This window comes from Mus caroli, chromosome 13 (assembly GCF_900094665.2).
Source record: "Mus caroli chromosome 13, CAROLI_EIJ_v1.1, whole genome shotgun sequence".
Taxonomy (NCBI): Eukaryota; Metazoa; Chordata; class Mammalia; order Rodentia; family Muridae; genus Mus; species Mus caroli.
In genome coordinates, this window is record NC_034582.1 from 36,438,624 (window position 1) to 36,456,164 (window position 17,541).

General features: G+C 42.3%; 1 protein-coding gene and 1 pseudogene across 1 annotated transcript in view; both read left to right on the top strand.

The window, feature by feature from the left end:
* Sycp2l (synaptonemal complex protein 2 like) overlaps positions 1-17,541 on the top strand; it is a 60,735-nt gene that overhangs the window by 31,759 nt on the left and 11,435 nt on the right. Inside the window, 8 exon segments of the mRNA XM_021181021.1 lie at positions 78-135; positions 219-297; positions 3,101-3,149; positions 5,603-5,747; positions 6,350-6,399; positions 8,475-8,601; positions 13,974-14,057; positions 15,679-15,698. Coding sequence (XP_021036680.1) covers positions 78-135; positions 219-297; positions 3,101-3,149; positions 5,603-5,747; positions 6,350-6,399; positions 8,475-8,601; positions 13,974-14,057; positions 15,679-15,698 — 612 coding nt within the window.
* Positions 10,089-10,416, top strand: LOC110308590 (annotated as a pseudogene).

Genomic DNA, 17,541 nt, shown 5'->3' on the forward strand with positions numbered 1-17,541 from the left:
TCGGTGACCCTCTCATCTTCTCTCTCTCTCTCTCTCTCTCTCTCTCTCTCTCTCTCTCTCTCTCTCTCTTTTTTCAGATAACAAATACAGAAGAACGTTCACTTGAAAACTCAAAACAAGATGAACCGGAACAAGGTGCAGTGAGTTTCTCTACCGTCTCTGAATGGTCTGGTTAAATGTTTGCCCAAGGTGCTTATCATTATTCTATTTTTAACTAGTTACTTCAGACTATGATTATCCTTTGGATATGCAAGAACCATCAATTCAAAATCAGGCTTCTGACTTAAATAATATAAAGTAAGTGACTTTCATTTTCAACATATTTTTTTTAATTGGCATAGTAACTGCACACATTGATACTTCCAAGGCCTCCCTGCGTCTATAGTAAGTCCCATGTTTATGGAGACATTGCAGATTCCACATGGCAGTGAGGTCATGTGGACTTGTCTTTGTCCACGCAGTTTATTTCACTTAGTGGGATTTTCTCTGGTGTCAACCCATGTTTAGAATTTCGGGATTTCATTCTGGGTGGCTGTGCAGTATATCATTGTGTGTGTGTATCATGCATCATGTTTTTGTATCTGTTCAGTTTTTTGTGTGTGTGTGTGTGTGTGAACATTTAGACCATTGTAAAACTATAAAACCACACAGATGACTCTCATTTGAGTACGACATGCTGACAGTTTAGAGTTTCCTCTAACCTGGCCATTCACATCAAACTCCATGTGAAGTGTTTGGTAGGACAATTTGAGCTGTGCTGGCAAACTCCCCTGCCCTCCAGGGCCTTGCAAGCAAACCTTCAGAGCTGCCTTTTAGCAATGTTTTTTTTTTTTTTTTTGCTGCTGCATTTTAGATTAAACACAATATCGGTGTATGAAACTCAGGTTTTTTTCTTATTGAATGACAAAGCAGTACTGTTTGTAATGGCATTAATATATAACACAGTTTGGTATTAATTTTCAGGGTAGTTTTAGGACACAGCCATACAGGGGCTGCTACAGAACACAGTGAGAGAGAAGAGAAAAAGATCTAAGTAGGTGGAGAGATAGTGTGCTCATGAGAGACTATTCAATAGCAAGATCTCAACTCCGCCCAAATAGATCTAAGTACTTAACTCCTGCTTTGGAATATCAGTAGGCTTAAAAAGACACTGGTGAGCCACTTCTCAATTCTGTGAGGAAACTTAGGAAGGTTTTCAAATTGGAGCAAAGTGACAGGGCTTCCACCCTACCTGCTCTGCAGACTTACTGAGTTGCTATGAAGATATCTAAGTAAAAGAGCAGGAAACACGAAAAGGCTCTGTGCAGGGATGTGGGTTGTTGTTGTCTGAGGTAAAACAGAGGCAATTCAGAGGGGAAAGGTAGGGTTTTCTAGAACTGATGCAAAATTAACAGAAATGATTGAATATCCTTATGAAGAAAAACACCAAAAAACCCCCCAGCAACAACAACAACAACAACAACAACAACAACACCCTCCAAATGATCACCAAATCTTTTCACTGGATAAAAATGAACCAAACTTGGCACATAGGCTTAGATATAAAACATACTTGGAATGAATATGTGACTTTGCAGAGGTCAGTTTTGGAGATATCAAACTAAAATCAGCCTGAACCAAAAAACCAAAACAACCCAATGAACTGATTAGCTAGACTTCAGCAAAACCCCTGTGCTCGTTAAAAAGTCCTAGGTACCATAGAAAAGACCAGCCACAGCTTGTTGAAAATAATTGTAAATACTTGCTTCTGGATATATGGTTAAAAGTTTCAGTGGTAAAGATGCAAACCAATGGAGCTACAGGCAAACGATTTAAGTGAGTTTTGTCCTAGCGAAGACATATGCAGGTGACAGGTGAGCCCATGAGAGCCGTTCCGAAGAGTGTGCCTCAGCCGACAGCAGAATGCATTGTACGTCATCAGGAAGGCCAGTCTCAGAAATGCTGTCTGTATGTCACGGTCATGACAGGATGGAAGCGACAGTACTCTCACAATCACTTGGTAGCGTCGTAGAGGGGTCCCTACCCTCTGGTCCATTTCTTCCAATCTTGTGTAGTTTCAAGATGTCTGTTAGCGTAGGTCCACAAAGAGGATGTGCACAGATGTTTACAGCAGCTTCGTTTAAGAAAACCACCAAATGGGAACAATTCAAATGGTCATCAGTGGGTGAATGGATGAACACAGCTTGGTACAGGATGATGTCCCCAATCCAAATGCCTGGGGCAAGGAGTGATTGGGAGATCTGGCTTTGGAATATTTGTATGTGTGTGTGTGTGTGTATGTATACATATACATACATACACACATCACATATATATACATATACATACACACATATATATCTATGTAGATCTTTCTCTCTCTCTCTCTCTCTCTCTCTAGCTTCTTCTATACCATCTTTGGTTGGGCTTTTTAGATTTGGAACCAACAACTTGCATACCACTGTCAGATTTCTCAATTCCTTTGGTTATAGACCCCAAAGCAAGATTGGAAAATCATATAATAGTTCTATCTTTATTTTTTTTTTCTGTTGGATCATATTATTTTCCATAGAAGCTGCCCCCTCCCAACAGTACACACAAGTTGCAGTCACCCCACAACTATGTCAGTAGACTGGGTGTTTGATGAGAGGTTACTGTTAAATATAGAAGAGGAACTTAAGGAACTCAATAAAACCACCCAATTGAAGAACAGGCAGTGTTTCTCCACAGAAGACAAGTGACCAGTTGACAGTATCACCAAACTCTGGGGACAACTTTTTTTTAAAGCACCCCAGATGGGTCCTGGGCAGGGCCAGGGTTGGAAGATCCCAGTTTTTGAGCATCAACTGTGCTGCTAGACTCCCTGCTGACTCTACCTTGACACCCCTCCCCCATTCCTTGTGTCTGAGGGATGAAAGACTCCACAAAGGTCCATTTTCTTTTGAATAGCAATATCTTCTTCCAGAGGGTGTATGTGGAAACAGGTTGTAAGATATATTTGTGTGCAGAAAAGAGTACATCCCACACTCTGTCCATGATCAAGAAGCCAGACCTTTGCGGGGAGGGGGAGGGGGAATTGAGGTCATACCTGCCCTGTTAACTTGGTGCATTTTTATTTTAGGGAGGATTCTGCCTTTGCTAGGGACAGAGAACAGGGCAGAAGGATGCCGGTAATGTAGGAATTTCTATTGACTTAACCTTAAATGTTCATCATTTGTGCACCATTTTCAAAATTGCCCTAACTCTCTACTCCCACTCAGTGCTACTTCTAACAGCAGGCAGACACCTCCCCCCCCCCCGCGCCCCCAAGACAGATAACAATAGAAAATAGCAATACTAATCTTTTGGTATACGTATTTACTTATTTTCCTCCTTTCTCATTCAGTATGTGACATAGACTTTATAAGCTACTATCTGTGAAAAGGTAAATCTGCAACAGCCAGCCTCATCCAGTTAGAGGAATGAGATCAGTCAACAAGAGTGGAAGGGGGAGGGGTGAATTTTCTGTTAAAACCCATTTGTTGGTAACTAGATCATAGAAGACTTAAAGTCGACCCCCTTCAGTCAGCCTTTGTACAGTAGCCTCTGTTCACAGACCTCAAGAGAAACCTCCTTGCTTGTCTCATGGTAGATGAGAGGTGACATAGGTCCTTTCTCTGGGGCCCAAAGAGGCACACTGGGAAAAAGTAAATGTTGCTATGGTGACTAACACATTAAAGCCAAAGAAATCTATCAGAAGGCCAGATGTGGGGCTCTACTTCAACCCCCTAACCCTGTTAAAAGTTGGTCCTAGAGCCTAAAGCTTGCTCTTGCTTTAAAAAAGAAAAAGACAAGGCTGGGAGACACATGGTACACCTAGCACTTACTTACCGTTAGTGGGTTTTGACCTGTTAAAGAATTGAAACAGACCAGGTATGGTGGCTCACACCTGTAATCCAGCACATGGCAGGCTGAGGCAGGAGGATTTCCATGCGTTCAAGGCCAGCTTGGGCAACAGAGCAAGACAGTCTCAAAACAAAAACAAGAAACAAACAAACAGAAACCCACAACAAAATAAAATGCTTCTGAGTTAGTGTTTAAAGATGTGGCTTTCTCTTTGTGAGCCTAGGGGCAACCCATCCAGAAAGACCCTGTTTGCGCCTCCCAGGGGAGCACAGTCCCTAAGCCTGCCTTTCAGTATATAAAAAAAAAAAACAAAAAACAAAAAAAAACAAAAAACCTCAAAAAATGAACACTGAAAAAAAAAAAAAAGGCTTGTCTAAAGCTGAGCTCCTCAGCTTCCAGCAACTGTGTTGTCCTGTAGTTGTTCCTATCCTCTGTCCCCGAGACTCAGAGTTTCCTACCTGGGGTCTGCAGACAGTAAGGAAGTCTAGATGTTTTGACCCCATTGATATAAGACACAGCCAAGCTTTTTTTTTTTTTAAACCAGTATTTTTCAGGTTTCTGTTACAGCTGTGACAAACTGAGGAACTCCTCTGCAGGAAGAGAAGGTCTCCCTGGTTCACTGCCACTGTCCTGGGGTGGGAGAATGGAGCTGATGAACCAGGCAGACTAAAGTCTTGTGCAATAGCCAACTTTAGTCAGAGCCTCAGACAGTTCACACTGAGGGTTAAGAACAGTCCGTCGCGCCTTTAATCCCAGCACTCAGGAGGCAGAGGCAGGCGGATTTCTGAGTTCCAGGCCAGCCTGGTCTACAGAGTGAGTTCCAGGACAGCCAGGACTGCACAGAGAAACCCTGTCTCGAAAAAAAAAAAAAAAAAAACCAAGAACAGTCAGTCGCCTGACTAAAGTTCTCAAGAGGTCAAGCTGTAGACAATCACAAGGACAAGCCACATGTGGCCAAAACCACGTTTTTCCATAGAGGTGTATAAAAGGTAGTTTAAACATTTAATTGAATACCAACAGCCAACAATAATGAGTAACCGGAAGTAAATTCGTTCCTGTTCACTACACCTGCTTTGCAAAGACACCTCTCTGCCTCACTTCTGTGCCTCACTGTGGGGACAGCTGTACTCGATAGGGATGCTCTTGACCAAGGAGCTACTTCCCAGCCACTGGGAAGATCGGTTTAACCTGGTTTTGTCATGTCAACCTGTAGCAGTGGTGTTGGTGTAATATTGGGGTGCCGCTGCTTTGGGGCTTTTACCAATCCCCTTTCAATTCCAAATACTGGACAAGAGAGAATTTGTCATCAACTGCAGGGCACCTTTTATGAGAACTGATTCATGGAATGACCCCCTCCCTCTTTTTCCCCCCTCACTTCTGTACTTTATTTATTTTTTTGGTGGAAGAGAACGTAGTTTTTTTTTTTTTTTAAAGATTTATTTATTATATGTACGTATACTGTAGCTGTCTTCAGACACTCCAGAAGAGGGAGTCAGATCTTGGTTGTGAGCCACCATGTGGTTGCTGGGATTTGAACTCCGGACCTTCGGAAGAGCAGTCGGTTGCTCTTACCCACTGAGCCATCTCACCAGCCCGAATTGTGTCTTCTGAGTTAAATCAGTGTTTAGTGTACGCGCACACGCGCATGTGCATGCGTTGATATGTTCATTTTTACACAGATGTTGACGCTAATCCCCACTTTCGCTGTTCTCATTTGTCATCTGTTTTGGGAAAAAAGTTTAATGATAGGAACCATGACTTCTTGGAGAGTAACGAAGATTCAAGTTCAAGTACCAGTGAACGATCCTGGACCCAGAACCACAAAAGGAAATCCCTAAGAACATATTCCCAAAGGAGGAAGCAGAGAGTCAGTTCTCTACGGAGTAAGCACCGCTTGCTTGTGTTATTTGGGCTACTTCTCAGTAAGTCAGTGGACATTTATGATGGGGAAGGAAGATACCCAGGAAATCTGTGGTCTTGGGGACATCCTTCCCTGAAACACCTGAGAAGGCAGAATGCTTGCTTGCACACATGGGGCCAGCCTACAGTTGAAATATGGGGTACAGAAAAAGGGTGGGCAGCCGGGCGTTGGTGGCGCACGCCTTTAATCCCAGCACTCGGGATGCAGAGGCAGGCGGATTTCTGAGAAAAAGAAAAAGGGTGGGCAATCAATCGGTGAAGAGGAATCTGGCATAAGCTGGAACCATCTTCTGTAAGAAGTGGGTTGGTCTTGAGCTAACTCGGGGAAGACAAGGTTTTGAAGAGCTGAGGAGAGTCATTTATTAAGTTCAGTGACAAAGTATGAGGGTGGTGGCGACGGCGGGTGGGGGCGGGGAACGAGGCTGAATGACGGATGAGTAAAGCCTCCAGAGTGCAGACACTGAGATAGGACAGTAACCGGTAGTGTGCGCATGTGTGACTTGGGGAGGGGTGGGTGTATCTGTGTGCTCACACGGAAATGTGCCCACTGTGTGCTCACTTTCAGTCCTACCACTCTCCCCAGTCAGAAGTGGCCATGCTCCTGAGAAAGATGAAGTAAGTGCACTTTATTGGTCGCCCCGGGGCATTATGGGTGGGTCAAACTCAATCTCTTTCTTCAGAACCCTGAGAGTAACCAGGGGTCTCCTGGTATGCATTGTAGAAGGTCAAAGATTTTAAATATTTGCTATGACACTCCAGGTAAATTTAGGGCTTTTTTTTTTTTCCCCCTGGTCATTTTGAATGCCTCTGAAGGATCTTTATTGAAACGCCAGTGCTGTCCTGATTTCCCACAAATGCATGTTCTTGAATTTCCACTTCAAAATGAACTCATTGATGTAATTCTTCCTTTAGTTTCCAGTTTTTTTTGAGATAATACATTAAAAAAATTCTTTTTAATGATTTTGGCATTTGCACCTTAAGTTTACGCAGTTGAAACACCTTTAGGTTCATATAAATTTTATCCATAAAGTTATATAATTCTAAATTTCTCTCTCTCTCTCCCTCTCTCCCTCTAATCAAAGAACTAAGGAATATGGACACTAATACTCTGTATCCTAATGCAAAGACAAATTACTCATCTTATTTGCTGAGTGACTTCCTTCTCTGAAAAGTGTGTATGTCTTACACACTTTTGTATACCACATACACACACACAGAGACACACACACTCACACACTCATTACAGAGTACATCACCAGTTCATCATAGCTTAATAAGAAGTAGCTGCTAGAATTCTGTGTGTACCCTACCTACTATTGCAGAAATAGAATGTAGTTAATGTCCTGGCCTCAGCTCCACCTGTTTTATTCCATAGCTCATAGACTAAACCTATGAGTCAGGATAGATATACGTGCCCTTTGGCATCTCTGGGTAGCTGGTTCCAGTACACAGCCTGGATACCAAAAGCTGTAGATAATTGCATCCCCCCCTAAAATAGCACAGTATCCACATATGACCTGTGGACTTAAATCACCATTAGATGATTTAAAATAATACCCAATGCAATGTCATACTATATAGTCAGTGTTTGATATTATTTAAAGAATAATAAACAAAATATTGGTCTGAATACATTTGATGTAGTCATATTTGACCCATAATTTATTGAATTCGTGGATTGAAAAAAAAACTGTGGATAATGGCAGCAATTTTATATTTAATATTTTGTTGAATAGTATGTCCTAGTTAAACATGCCAAAAGAAGACATTCAAATAAATACAACTTCGGCCTTAATTAAAGCCCCAAGAAACTCCACAGAATCAAACTGATACATTTAAACTGTGCAATGAGCAAGAATTCTATGCTGGTTGTTCAGTGAGGGTGTCAGGCTGACTTTAACATTCTCTGCATTGGATTGCAAGGAAGGAATTTGGGGCAAGGGCTAGAGCATATTTTCTGTTAAAGGTAAGTATTGTATTCTTTGAACCATAGATTCACCATGGCAGCAGGTCAGAAAACTGACTTAGACTGAAAACTAATGGGCCTTCTATATATTTATTTATTTATAAGAACTGGCAGTGATTAGCAGCTTGCCAGCTCCCCACTTAAGGTGAGTAGAGTGACGAGGATGGCTTGCTAGGTGCTGGGCCCTGCCCAGTTCTGACTGGTTAGCTAGTAGGTGGTGGTTTAGGATTTGCGTATCTGTTGACTTCCTAGATGATCCTCTGACCTATACCACACTTTAGAGGTACCCAGCTGGAGTCATCAGTTAAGATTTTACTTTAGTGTTCTTCCAGTTTGGGGATGTGGATGTTGAGGTCTTAGTGTTTGTTTGTTTGTTTTTAAAGATTCATTCATTCTATTTATGTGAGTACACTGTTGCTGTCTTCAGATACACCAGAAGAGGGGGTTGGATTCCATTATAGATGGTTGTGAGCCACCATGTGGTTGCTGGGAATTGAACACAGGACCTCTGGAAGAGCAGTCAGTGCTCTTAACTGCTGAGCCATCTCTCCAGCCCTCCCTTTTTTTTTTTTTTCTTTTTTAATTCAGCAAACCCAATACTTATTTTTCTTAAAGGCTATTGAAAATATCTTGTGTTTGTGTTGTTGTGTTCGAGTGTTATGAATATTAATGTTTGATAAAGGTGTTATGAATATTAATGTTTAATAAGGCTGTTATGTTTTAGGCTGAGCTAGTACCACTATGGAAAGGCATCTCCAGGAGAAATGATTCCACTCTTCTGAAAATTTCTGAAACAAAACTACAAGGCAGTTCTGTGCTTTTAACTTCTGAGGCATCTACACAGAAAATAGGTACTTGATTTTCAGTTACTTTATAGTATAAAAAATAATTGTATTTTGGGATATGGCCTATGAAAGAAACTGTTTTTCGACTTTTAGAAATTGTTAGTGTGTGCATGTGTACGTGTATGTGTGTGTGGGTAGGGGGTGGGTGCATGTGTGTGACAGCATCCATATGGAGATCAGAGGAAGTCTTGCAGAAACTGGTTCTCTCCTTCCGTGTGGGTTCTTGAACTAAGCCATCCGTATTGACACCTTCATCCATTAGGCTACGTTCTGGCTCTGAGGAAAATAATCTCCAAACAAGCGCCGGCGTGATGCCTTGTCTGTTTAATCTTCCCACTTGCAGACCATGGGTGACTTTGAATTTTAACTTTGCTCTGACTCTTGAGCTCAGCTTGTCCGTGAGAATCTGGCACCCATCTCCAAGACAGGGAGCCACAAATGGCGGCCAACAGAAAGGAAAGGATCGTAAACTTCTAAAAGGACTGATTGATGATAGTTTGCTTTCTGACCCTGGTTTTTGTTTCAATTTGGTTTTTGCTCAAATTTTTGTAGTCACAAAACAAAGTCAGCCACAAATGAGAAGCAGTAATCAAAGTTCCCAATGAGAGAAGCACAGGACTTGATGGGTCTCTGAGCAAATTGTATCTAGCAGTTAAAGAATTTACAACAGAATTCCCCAAACTCCAAAAACTGCAGAGGAGATAACACTACAAAACACATTTCATGAGTCCAAAATCTCTTCAATATTCAAGCTTAGATAAGGGAATTTTTTTTTTTAAAAAAGAAATTACATATGCTGATCCCAAGGGAACATAGATGTGATTTTCCACAGATGTGCTGGCTAGTTTTTATGTCAACTTGACACAGGCTAGGGTCTTCTAGGAAGAGGAAACTCAGTTAAGAAAATAACTTCATCAGATTATCTGTAGTAAGTCTATAGGGCTGTTTCTTGATTAATGGTTGTGTGAGAGGGCTCCAGATCACTGTGGGTGGGTGGTACCACCCCTGGGCAGATGGTCCTGAGTAGTGTAAGCAAGCGGGCCGTATGAGCCACAAGGGACAAACCAGCAGTGTTCCTTCATGGCTCCTGCTTCAGTTATTACCTCCATGATCCTGACTTGGATTTCCGTCCTGATTTTCTTCCTGCCTTGACTTCCCTTTTTTGACACACCGTGATGTGAAAGTGGAAGCCTGATTAACCCTTTCCTCTCCAAGCTACTCTCCGTCATGGTGCTGTATGATAGCGATAGAAATGGTAAGACAGGCAGCTGCTGGACTTCGTTGTTGATGGTGGCAGCAGCGGCAGCCTAAGCAGCAGCAGTCCCCGGCGCACACGCCAGCTCGCCTGCTCTTGCNGCTCTTGCCCTCTCCAGCTCTCTCCATCCCATCTCCCGAAAGGTGCTGGGCGGATCCGGGGCAGCGGAGGCCGAGCGGCTGCAGCGGCGGCGGTACCGGTACCGGTGGAGGCAGTGGTAGCAGCGGCAGGAGGCAGGATGAGCGCACGCGGTGAGGGCGCCGGGCAGCCGTCCACATCATCCCAGGGACAACCTGCCGCCCCGGTGCCACAGAAGCGAGGACGCGGCCGACGCAGGAAGCAGCTGCAAGAGCCAACCTGTGAGCCCTTTCCTAAGAGACCCAGAGGAAGACCCAAAGGCAGCAAAAACAAGAGCCCCTCTAAAGCAGCCCAGAAGAAAGCAGAGACCATTGGAGAAAAAAACGGCCAAGAGCAGACCTAGGAAATGGCCACAACAAGTTGTTCAGAAGAAACCTGCTCAGGAGACTGAAGAGACATCCTCGCAAGAGTCCGCAGAGGAGGATTAGGGGGCGCCGACATTCAATTTCTACCTCAGCATCAGTTGGATCTTTTGAAGGGAGAAGACACTGCAGTGACCACTTATTCTTAACTGGCAGGGTCTTTCTACTTTCTGCGGGGTGGGGCAGGGGCGGGGCTGGGCGAGGGGCGGGGGCGGGGCGGGAAAAATCGCATAACCTTGAGAAGGACTATGTTAATCACTTTGTAATCCCTTCACAGTCCCAGGTTTAGAGAAAAACTGCTGTAAACACGGGGGACACAGTTTAACAATGCAACTTTTAATGACTGTTTTCTTTCCCCTTAACTTACTAATAGTTTGTGGATCTGATAAGCAAGGGTGTGTGGTTGAAGAAAACCTCTGTGGTGGGCTTAATCAGTCACTACATGAAACCCTAAACCAGCACCCTGGTGACCGGGGGCAATCGTATAAGAAAAGCATTGTGTGTGACTCTGTGTCCACTCAGATGCCACCCCCACCATGATCATAGAAAATCTGCTTAGGACACCAAAGATGAGAACAAGACACTACTCTCCTTTGTGTATAATCTTGTAGACACTTACTTGATTTTTTTTTTCTTTTTCTACTTTTCAATTCTGAATGAGACAAAATGCTGGTGTATCTTTTCATACAGCTAGCAAACCAGAATAGGTTATGCTCGTTTTTTGATTTGTTTTGTTTTTTTTTCAAAAAGGGAAGTAAACGAGAAACGTTGACTCCTCCGTTTATGGACTCACACACAGCAGCAGGAGTAATAAGTCCACAAGCTCTCTTTCCCGCCTCGGGAGATCTACACAGCCGAAAGCCACTTAGCCATAAATGACACTTGTCAGCCTTGAAGCATCCGAGATAACTAGCTGAGTAAAATGATCCTTTTTTGGAATTTAATGAAAAGGTTAACAGTACCCAATGAACTCACCCAAGTGATGACGTGGGAGAAGCGAAACCGAAATCTCTTTTGCTATATAAAGGACACTATTTTTTAAAAAATAATAATAAAACCAGCTCCCGCTCGCTGTCCTCTCTCCCTCCCTTCTCTCCCTCGCCTCTCTCTCCTCTCTTTATTCTATGTTCTTCATTGTGTACCAGTGTCCGTGAAAGACCGCAGTACCACTTACCTCAGATGAAGCCTGCCTGTTACGTCCTGTAACACCTTTCGTTTTGACATAAGATGGCTAGCCCGGGTGCATTATCTTGGTTCGGACTGCCATCTCTGCATTCACGCTGCACTTTTAGCCAGAGATGCAATAATCCCCACTACTCAATACTACCTCTGAATGCTACAGTGAATTTACAGCCCTGCACTTGTTACACGCTGCTAGACACAAGCCCTGTAAGAGAAAGGAAAAAAAAAAAAACCACCAAAACCAAACCAAACCTTACTGGGTCAGCATCTCAGCCATCCCCAGCCATCCCCAGAGTACAGACCATTCTTGTCTGTACTCTTACTCCGTCTCAGCAGGCTATGCATATTTCTATGACTTTTTATTTTTTAATTAAAATGTTACAAATGCTTGTGGCAGCTTTCCTGCTAGATTCTTACATTAATTTGAAACAGTTTTGAGTTAAATTGTCCTAGGTTCTTAAGGAGAATTTTTTTTCAGTGACACTACTTTGTATCACACACACACACACATCTGTAGTGGTCAAATATAAGTCTCCAAGTTTGTACCTCAAATGAATTATTGAAACAAATGGACTTCCTGATTTGCAAGGAACTACCTCCACCCTTCCAAAGGATAGAACTTGCAGCCTATATCGCTCATTGATTTCCTTCCCCCATGTTTGAAGGAGCTCAAACCTCACCTCTCCCTCATCGAAACTATTTTTTTGTAAACGACACTTGATAGAAACACAATTTTTTTTACATACTTTTGCAAAAATAAATGAATTAAAATCAAGCCAACCTTCAAAGAAACTTGAATTTTTGCTACAACCAGCTCAGCCTTTTGCCTGATGCAATGAAAAAGGAAAAGAAAAATAGATTTTTAAGATTAGTTGCCTAGAAAAATATGCTTGACTGATATTTTTTCATGTATTTTACACAATGTGATTTTATAATAAAGTCTCAAGCAGATTTGTTTTGGACGCTTCTTGTGTAGAGTTCCTATGCCTTTCTCTCCTATTAAGTGTGCCGACTTTCCAGAGTGTTACCCACTGGGCCAGGAGGTAGTTTCTCATAGTGGCTCGTGTCAGTATGACTTTTAATACTGAAGCCAAATGAAACAACCAACCATGTCTCTTCCAGCTGTTTTCAGGGAGGTCACTTCAAAGGCCACACGCCACTCTGAGACTGGCAGATGACTCACTGTCGTGAGTCGCCAAAGGAGCTATGGAGAGACTAAAACTCAACGTGACTGTTAACAATGCATTAAATAATCAAACAGTGGCTTATAAATATCAGATTCTCATNCCGGGTCTTCGGATGGGCCTTACAGAAACCTCATTTTGGCCAGCTCATAAAAACTGAAGCAGTTTCTCGTGTTGGCCAGACTCGGCACACNGAGCAATTTCCATCTCTGATGAAGTTATTCCTTATTTCCTGTATGTTGTACAATCAAAACATACTACCTCTTAAGCCCCAGTATACCTCATTTCTCATACTGAAAAAAAAGAAAAAGAAAAAAAAAAAGGCTTGTGTCCAATAGAACAGTGAGAACATCATAAAATTTTTATATATATAGTTTATTTTTGTGGGAGATAAATTTTACAAGACTGTTTTTTACTGTTGTTGGTCACAGCTAAGTGAGACTGGACAGCTAACTTCTCTACCATTTCTGCAAGCTAAGCATGTTTGCAGGAGAAACTTATCAAGACGATTAACTGCATCCGACTTTCTCCCCGTTCCTTTGTGCGCCCTCTGACTTCGTTCTCTGTTCCTTGTGTAGAGTCGCTGTCTGTGATTGTACTTGGACGGCTTGCTTGTGGCAATACCTTCTCTAGTGGATTATCACTGTCTGCACAATAAATAAACATAACAGCCTCTGTGGGAAAAAAAAAAAGAAATGGTAAGACAACTAGTAAACCGACTTCAGCAGCACATTAAAAGCACCGGGTGTCATAATAAAGTGAGGTTCCCCTCACCCCGAAATGCAAGGATTGTTCAACTTATGAAAATTGATAAGTGACATTGTAGTGACTACCAAAATGGGCATAAAATTCATAATTGCACTGGATTCAGAAGAGTATTAAAGTCTACATCTTTTTATGATGTAAAAAAAATCACTCTGAAAAGTTAAATATATATGGGATATACCTCTGCTATTAAAGGTACAAGTGAGAAGCTTGGATCTCATGTCACATAAAGGGGTGAGAAAGTTTTGTCGAAACCCGGAAGAACTTGGCAAGGTGTCTGCTGTGCTGTTTGATGTCCCAGAAGCCCTTGCCAGAGCCGTCGTCAAGACAGAGATCCAAGGAATGGTTGAAGATATCATTTCATATCAAGAGAAATCCCAGAATGTTACCTAAAACTCTTGGAACAAACCATTTTGTTAAAAATGAAAACCAATATACAAAAACAAACAAACAAACAAACAACCCTAAAGGTGCTTTTCCCTGGTGACTTAGGACTTGAGAAGCCTGAACGAAGAGGCTCGGAACCCAGCTCCTCCACAAAGAAGACGAGAGTAACAGATGGCCTGCACTAGAGAGGTGAGCCTCATGGCAGGGCCAAGAAGTAGACTGCCCCTGGGCTAGGAGATCAGTGTGCTCTCATTCTAGGAAAGAGGGTGTTGCCAGCTGTACGTGGGCGTGTGACAAGACAGTGGAATGGCTCCTGTCTCCTCTCCTTGTGCTGAGCCTGGTGCCTGCTTCTGACAGAGTCGGGAGAGGAGACCTAATTTCCCTTGCTGCTCTGTCTTCAGGAGTTTCTGGAGAATTCTTGAATAACTCCATTGGTTCAAGCTAAAAACCCTGCCTCTGGGTGAGTTTGCACGAAGGGGCTTCAGAAGGAAGTTTGGCTAACTTTTGAGGTAGTCTCACGACTGGGCACGTAGACTCAAGGAAGGAAGGCTGCCAGTGTTTCTGCTACCTATGCCACGTCGGCACCAACTCTGTTGCTGTCACCATCTTACCATGCACCGCTGTCAGGAGAGCATGAGGGTCATAGAGGGAGAGCCCTGCGTGCAGTTCATGTCATATCCTGTCTCTGGCATCATCTTGGTGCGTGTCGCTGCTAATGATGTCTCTCTTGGGATTTTTATTTACTTGACAGTTTTAAGCATTTCTGTTTTGTGTTTCAAGGTTGCAGTCAGTTGTGCTAACTTTTCCATTTTGAATTTTGATTTCTAACTCACTGCTAGATTCATTTGGGAGTGAATCTAATCTTGTCAAGACTTGGATACATTTTCTTTATACGTCTGTTTAATTCTTGTACCCAATCATCATCATCGTCTAAAAAGCAAAACTCTGATGTTCTTTCTCAGACATATCAGTGGTCTTTGTAGTTTTTGGTTCTCCTACAGGGGAGCTTTTCATATGGGGATGGCTCATGCATGCTGGTTTATGTCTTACCAACAGAATTATTGAAGGCACATTAATCATGAGAAGAAAAAAAATATGTTGAGACAAATGAAAGTACAAACTAACATTTCAGAACGTGTGGGATATGTAGGAAAAGCAGTGCTCAGAGGGAAGTCCAGGGCTAGGGAGCTGTCCCAGCAGTTAAGAATGCACTTGGAGCTCGTGGAGGACCCAGATTCATCTCCCAGCATCTACATGCAGGCTCACAATCATCCTTTCACTTAGTTTCAGGGATTCTGGTGCACTCTTCTGGCTTCTGTGGAAATCGGTCATCCACATCCAGGCAGGCAAAAAACAATACAAAACAAAAAAACAAAAGAAAAATATTTTTATCTTAATCGATTTATTCAATAGAGGTGAAGGACACATAAGACATAAAAATCTTTTCTGCTGTTTACTCTTTTTTTTAACCTAATGTTTTCATTATTTGGAAATTTCACATAGTGTACCCCAATTCCACTTACTTTCCAGGCCTTCTAAGCCTACCCCAATCCCCATGACCTCCCCCAAAACAAAAGAAAAAAGAGAAAAAAAAAACCCTCAAATCCTATTTGTGTTGCCAATGTACTCACTGGAGCACGGTCAAACTTCCAGTCACCAGCCTCTTACAGGAAACTTGAGTCCTTTCCCTACCCCACCCCTGCCAGAGGTCATCTACTGTGAAGAGCTACACACTTCAGCATCCTTCTCACTATTAAAAAAAAAGATTTATGTGCATTGGTGTTTGGCCTGCATGTCTGTCTGTGTGAAGATGCCAGATCCCCTGGAAGTGTGAACTGCCATGTTGGTGCTGGGAATTGAACCCAGGACCTCTGGAAGAGCAGCCGGTGCTCTTGAGCACTGAGCCAACTCTCCAAACTCCTCCCTCCCTCCACCCCCCACAATTTTAAGAGTTCTCTCCAATGGCTTTCTGTCTAAACTGTTTCTTTACAAAAATCTTTTTTGAAAGGAGGAAAACCTATAGCAATTAGTGCCTAGCTTTTTTTTTTTTAAGGTTTAAAATAGTCTAGTATTGCATCTCAATTAAGGATGTGAAAAACCATACACACAACAGCCAGCTAGCCAAAATAGGAACAAAAAGATAACATAAAAAATAAAGGCAGTGAAAGTAGTATTTTAAAAAGATAAAAAGATTTAGCTACACTAACCAACAGAAGAGGAGAACTCACACAATCTGTGACATAATAGCCAATACCACCGAATAAGGATTATTATAGATGATTATGTAAAAAAACAACTCTATCAACAAATTAGAGGCTCAAAAGAAATGGGCAAATCTCTGGACATGCTTTCTACCAAAATTGACCCGCGAGGACATAAAATGTAGCAGGCACTAGGATTGAAGCAGCAATAAGCAGTTTCCTTTTAAAGAAAAGCTTCAGAACTGGATAGCTATACTGCTGAGTTTTTACAAAATTTAAAAAAATTAAGAGTCCTCAAATTATTTTATAAAGCTAAAAATAGGAATTTTTTTTCTAATTTTTTTTTTAAAAATATGTGTGTGTGTGTGTGTGTGTAGGCCAGAGGTTGACATGCGGTGTCTTTCTCAATTGCTCTTTACCTTAATTTGCATGCATACATGCAGGTCAGAGGTAGCTGGTGTCAGGTCTTGCCTTCTCCCCGTGACTGCAGCATAAACTGGGATGGCTGGCCCATGAGTTCCCGGAGAGCCTCCTGCCTGTGTCTCTCTCTTATCTCTCCTATGGGCACAGTAGCATATTTACAGATGTTTGTGCTACTACATCTGCTTCTTATGTGGGGTATTTATAGGACTCCAGATGTGGGTCTTCAGGCTTACAGGGCAAGCATTTTTAGCTCACTGAACCACCATTTTGATCTATTACATGCATTGGTAACAGCACTGCCCTGTTAGCAAAATATAAGGATGCAGCAAACTACAGTGCAGAATACCTAATGAATACACATGATTAATAGTAAACCAAATAATAATATTACTATTAATATAATAGTAAACCAAATTAATTCAATATATTGTCTTCATCCTAGGGATGCAAGATGTGGAAGTGATCAGAGGGGGACAGTGTACAATAGGATTTGCCACTAAGGAAATGACTGTCAAGCTTATAGTGAGTGGCAGGAACTATTGACCAATGAGAACACTTGAATGATGTATGTTGGGTTGAGCTTTAGCCCCAAAACAAATCTAGCTATAACAAGAAATCAACTCACTCCAGTTATGATGACCTATTTAAGAATACTGTTGGCAAGAATGTGGCCAATGGGACTCTTATATACCATTGGTGCTCATGCAAATTAGAGCAGCTATTACAAAGACAAATTTTGAGGTCCTCACAAAACAATATCCTTACCGTATGGCATAACTGCCCCATGTTGGTGTATGTAGCCAAAGGGAATAAATGACACCAAAGAGACAGACCTTCAGGATGAGGCATACTGTATCTACTACACAGACGCTAAAATATGGAACCAGCCCTGGCAGCCCTGCACAGAAAGATCCACAGGTAGCAAAAATGTAGCATGTGTAAGAAACCTATCAGCCGGGCGTGGTGGCGCACGCCTTTAATCCCAGCACTCGGGAGGCAGAGGCAGGCGGATTTCTGAGTTCGAGGCCAGCCTGGTCTACAAAGTGAGC